This window comes from Bison bison, unplaced genomic scaffold (genome assembly GCF_000754665.1).
Source record: "Bison bison bison isolate TAMUID 2011002044 unplaced genomic scaffold, Bison_UMD1.0 scf7180017864336, whole genome shotgun sequence".
NCBI classification, from domain to species: Eukaryota; Metazoa; Chordata; class Mammalia; order Artiodactyla; family Bovidae; genus Bison; species Bison bison.
Genome location: NW_011494908.1, coordinates 475,371 through 480,743, shown reverse-complemented (window position 1 = coordinate 480,743; position 5,373 = coordinate 475,371). Strand labels below are relative to the sequence as shown.

The window sequence follows — 5,373 nt, the reverse complement described above, 5'->3', positions numbered from 1 at the left end:
CAAGACTTTTCAGTGTTGGCAAGAGAAGCAGAAACCATATTTTTCTTCATACCAACATGGCCTGATTTTTCCAACGTGAGATATAGGGGTTTGATTCCCCAACTTGAACTGATGAAATACAATCTTGAAAGAATGCACTTTAGAATCATATAGTAAAATGCTAAAGGGGGACTTTAAGACCTGTCTAGTATAGGGACTTCCTTGGTGGTTCAATAGTTAAGACTCCACACTCCCACTGCAGTGGGTACGGGTTTAATCCCTGGTCGAGGAATTAAGATACCACATGACATGTGGCGTGGCCCCCCAAAAAAAGAAAAAGAATTGTCTAGTACAGCAGTCTTTGATCTGATATCTTTATTTAGATTTCAGGAGGTCAGTGAACCCCCTAGAATTATATACAAAATTTTGTGTGCATATGCATTTTTCTAGGAGAAAGATCCATAACTTTGATCACATTCATAACAAAAGGTTCCCTGATTCAAAAGGGTCTAAGAACCACCAATTCTAGTCCATCCTCTCCCCCTGTCCTTTGTTACCAATGAAGAACAGAGTTGGAGAATCATATGCCTGCGACCATACAGCCCGTTAATCGCAGACCCAGGAACTGAAGTGTTTTCTGACTCTTAGGACTAAAATCAACTCTTTCCACTAGAGTTGTTTTAGCAAAGCACTGGGGCCATGATAAGATATTAAGGAGATTGTAGACAGCAATGATTTATACCACATGTGTAACCTGAACTAGATTACCTGTGAGATCCTTGGCATCGCTGAAATTCTGTTTCTATCCATCTTCATAGAGAACACCATTGACACAGATGATCCCAAACTAATTTCCTCTTAGAAATCATTTCCATTTTGTCATTAGTCTTTCCTGCTCCCATTGATCTGCTTGCTAATAGAGCTTGGTTAGGGCTAATACTAAAATAAGTTTGCATTCCAAGAGTCCTCACCAGCTGATGGCAGGGTAGAACGACATCCCCATCAGGACTAGCTACATAATTTGCAGGGCCCAGTGTTAAAGAAAAATACCCAGCCCTTTGTTTAAAATAGATTAAGGATTTCAAGACAGTGACAGCAGAGCATTAAGCCAAGGGTGGGGCCCTTCTAAGCAGAGGCCCCTGCGTGACTGCACAGGTCACACACCCATGAAGATGGTCCTGATCCCTGTTAAAGCTTAGATGGAGCAGAGACAAAGAGAAGTCAGTCTGTGGTTTACAGTGGCCACACATGACCCCCAAAGTTACCGAGTGTGTATTCACAATCATAAGGAGTTGGCTTATCTATGTTTGTGCTTGCACACACACATGCTTGCCTACTGTTGCTCAGTCAGATCCAATTCTTCTGTGACCACCAACTCCTCTGTCCATGGGATTTTCCAGGCAAGAATACTGGAATGGATTGCCATTTCCTTCTTCAGGGGATCTTCCCAGCCCATATATTGAAGCCACGTCTCCTGCATTGTCAGGCAGATTCTTTACCACTGAGCCACCTAGGAAGCCCTTGTGCACACACACACATGCACACGTATATCAGTTGGACTAAAATTGCCTCTTTTCACCTAATGTCAAAATCCAAAACTTGTCTGCTTGAATTTTTCCACCTCGAACCTATTGTGCTGGCATTGTTTTAGCACATAATTTTCATTACCAGTTTTCATAACCAGATGACCAAAGAATAAGTGAGTTCTCCAGGGGCATCTGAAGAGTCAGGTAGAGTCAGGTACTCAAAAGGAAGGGCAGACAACCAGCTAGGGATATTTTAAGCTGCCAGAAAGGGGGAAAGGAGCTTCGAAGTATGCAGTGTAATGAGCTGATAGTCTCAGGCTTAGAACAATATGAGGACACAAAGCATTTTAAACTCAAGAATCAGAACTCTGGGGTTCCAACAGGTAAGCACGTTTGCCAACTGAGAAGATGGTTGGGTCTTGGTCTACTTGAGTTCTGCATGTTTCAGTAGAGCAAAGACACCCACGCTGGGCCATTCTGCACTTCCCATTTTAGCGGCATACTGGGGTTCCCAGCTTAATGTACAACATCTGTGCTTCAGGAGGGTTGAAGCCAAATGTTGGGTGATGTCCCGTTGGTTAGAAACCAAAATCTAACTGCACAAAGTGGAATTTACACTCGAATGGCTTATAACACTCTAAGCAAACTCAGACTTCTCAGCAAACTAAAGGCCAGTTAGCATGGAAGAAAATAAAATGGGTGAATTGATTTTTATTAGCCTCATGTGTAGTGAGGTGTTGTATAAGTGACCCCGTACTCCAATGCCCACTTCCTAAGTGTATTTTGCACTCCAGAGAGATCAGAAGAAACTTTCCCTGCACTTCTTCTACAAAGGTAAAGAAAGAAATGGTATCACCACAGCTTAAGATTTCAGAGGGCTTATTTCTTCAATTTTACAACACAGCCTTTTACCCAAAAGCCCATACTGAAGCTCGATGTCCAAAACATACCTAATGACAGCCTCAGTGAGTCACTCATTCATGTATGTATCCAATATGCACTGACTGGTCATTTTTGGATGCCCAGTGCTTCCAAAAGGTAAAACGTAGTTGTTGTTGTTTAGTCACTAAGTGGTGTTTGTTTGACTCTTTGCAACCCCGTGGACTGTAGCCTGCCAGGCTCCTCTGTCCATGGGATTTCCCCAGGCAAGAATACTGGAATAGCTGGCCATTGTCTTTTATTAGTGGTCAAATTTCAACCCAAATCAGAATTCAATAGCAAATGTGGTATCCAGAGAATTATCAACTACTGCCAAAAAAGAAGCAAGTCTTTTTAAACATTCTAAAGCATTATTAACTCTTTGTTTGCAGTGTCTGTGGGATATGAATATGAAATGTGCCCAGACTTTATTCTCTGGGAGAAAAGGACAGTTATCTTACAAGGTTTCGAGATGGATGCTTCTAACCTAGGAGGCTGGTCGTTGAATAAGCATCATATTTTGAATCCTCAAAGTGGTAAGCACATTTTAAAATATTCATTAATATTGTTTTCCTAATGCTATATACATATATATGTAATATTTACTGCATAAAATTTGGAAAAGTATAAGGAAAAAATTATTTATAACTCCACCACCTAGAGATGACCACATTATATTTCTTTTCAAATGCAATCATCTGATTTCAAATTAGTGCTAGTCAAGTGAGACCTCTTCACAAAGTTTTCTATCATTACTGCTCTGGCCCAAATGATTAACCAGTTTATCCAACCTTGTAGCCAACTTTTAACAATTGGAATAATAATTGCTGTATTTCATGTGATCTAAAATACCATTGATTATAAGTATGTGTGTGATTAGTCGCTCAGTCATGTCTGACTCTTGCAACCCTGTCAGACTCCTCTGTCCATGGGATTCTCCAGGCAAGAATACTGGAGTGGGTTGCCATTTCCTTCTCCAGGGGATCTTCCCCACCCAGGGATCGAACCCGGGTCTCCTGCATTGCAGACAGACTCTTTACTGACTGAGCTACAAGCAAAGCCCACGATTATAAGTATACCATTATTTTATGGAAAATACTGCCAGTTAAACAATGACACACATTGTTTGCAAGATACATGCTTAGTCCAGAGATGTTAAAATGGGAAGCATCTTAGAATTAATGCGTCATATGTGCCATACAGTTTTCAACGGACTTTAGTGAACTCTGTCCCATTTTAAACACAACAACCCTGCAGTGTGGCCTTAACCTCATTTAAAAGGTCAGGAATCCAAGGCTGAGTCACATGACTTTCCCCCAGGGCTCACAGTAAGTGGCCAGAGCCATGTACTCTCTCTACACCAGTTTTTTATTTTTTTTTTATCCATATAAATGTCAGTATATGTAGTAAGAAGCAAGGGATAGAGTAAAGGGCTAGCAATGGATAGTGGTGAAAAAGAGGTAGGAGGAACACAGGGAAGAAGAGAAAGAATCTGGGGAAAGAGTACAGCTCTGGACTTGACTTAGTTTTAAGCCTCCTGAGTCCTGGACTTAGGAAAAGCAGGTCAAGCAGTGGAAATCCGTACATGCTCATCTTCAGTCTTTGCCTTCTTTGAACCACTTTTCCTGCTGTCACTGTCACCTAGTATGTAATTTCGATGTGAAGTCAGAAGAGACCACAGGTGGCCCTTAGCCCGTGCTTCTCTCAGACAAACTGATTTTGCTCCCCTGGTTATAAAGGCTTCATCCAAGTTCCTTCACCTCCTTTTGCTGGGAAACCTATCATTGGTGTTTCCACCCAGCATCATTTGAACATCTGCTGGTAAGTTTTCATTGTGAAATCATATTCCTTTTCATCTAAAGAGGCAGATTCTGAGCAGCCTTTAGTCGGATGTTGTCTTGGGGTAATTTCTCCAGGACTGGTGATGTGAACGTACTGAGACAACTATACCCTTCCGTCCTTGTATCCATCTGACCTTTGTGAAACAGCTGGCTAAAGCAGGGTTCTCTTTTAAGGCCATGAATTGACCAAGGCTAAGAGATCCATTTTATAAACACACCTCTGGTCTTATTCATGTGCACTGTAGTTGAATCAGCCAAGCCGACCAGCCCCACAGGTAGGAACTTTTGATCACCTAAGCTAACCAGGTTTGCTTCAACCATAGCCTGAGACCACTGACCAGAGTCCCAGTGTAGGACCCCGGAAGGTGAAGGAATCCATTGCCATATGCCTCCCATTACATGTCCTTCCCCTCTTTCAAGGAAGACTCTGAATTCCCCTTCCAACTGTTTGCTTGTTTAAGAGCAAAGATTCAGGCACAGATATAAAATGTCAACCCTTTTTCTGTTGTCAAAAGGAGAATCACAGTTTCAAAAGTATAAAAATAAAAGGGCAGATGCCAGTTATTAAATTATTAGGTTTTTTGTTTTGATTTGAAAGAGTTTGACATTTTAAGCAGCCGTTTCTTTTCCACTCACTTTTATTGGCTGGTATGGATTGTCTCTTTCAAATGCCTGTCATTGACATTAAACACAAAGTGGGAATGACCTCAATCGAGCCAGTCCCCAGCTGTGTGCTCCCAGTCCTATATTCTCTTACCATTTGAGGCTGAAAAATTCAGAACAGATGGAAGCCATTCAGAAAGTTGGCTTTGGGGGCCCCCCTGATTTCCACAAATGTGTTCTTTCCACCTCTAATCCACCAGTAATTCATGTTTAGGGTAATAGGTATCAAGTTACTTCTGAGAATCTTTTTCACAGCTTTATTGAAGTATAATTTATACACCATAAAATTCACCCATTTTAAGGGTACACTTCAATAATTTTTAGTAAAGTGTGGAGTTCTGCAACCGTCACCACCACAGAGTTTTAGAATATTTTTATCACTCCAAAAGATCCCTGGTACTCACCCCAGCCCCACTAAATCTACTTTGTCTGTTTCTGAGAATTTT

At 41.4% G+C, this 5,373-nt stretch overlaps 1 protein-coding gene across 1 annotated transcript in view; it reads left to right on the top strand.

The window, feature by feature from the left end:
* Positions 1 to 5,373, top strand: part of TENM1 (teneurin transmembrane protein 1) — a 285,933-nt gene that overhangs the window by 153,020 nt on the left and 127,540 nt on the right. The window contains exon 9 of the mRNA XM_010854080.1: positions 2,816 to 2,959. Within this exon, the coding sequence (XP_010852382.1) occupies positions 2,816 to 2,959 (144 nt within the window). The remainder of the gene's footprint in view (positions 1 to 2,815; positions 2,960 to 5,373) is intronic.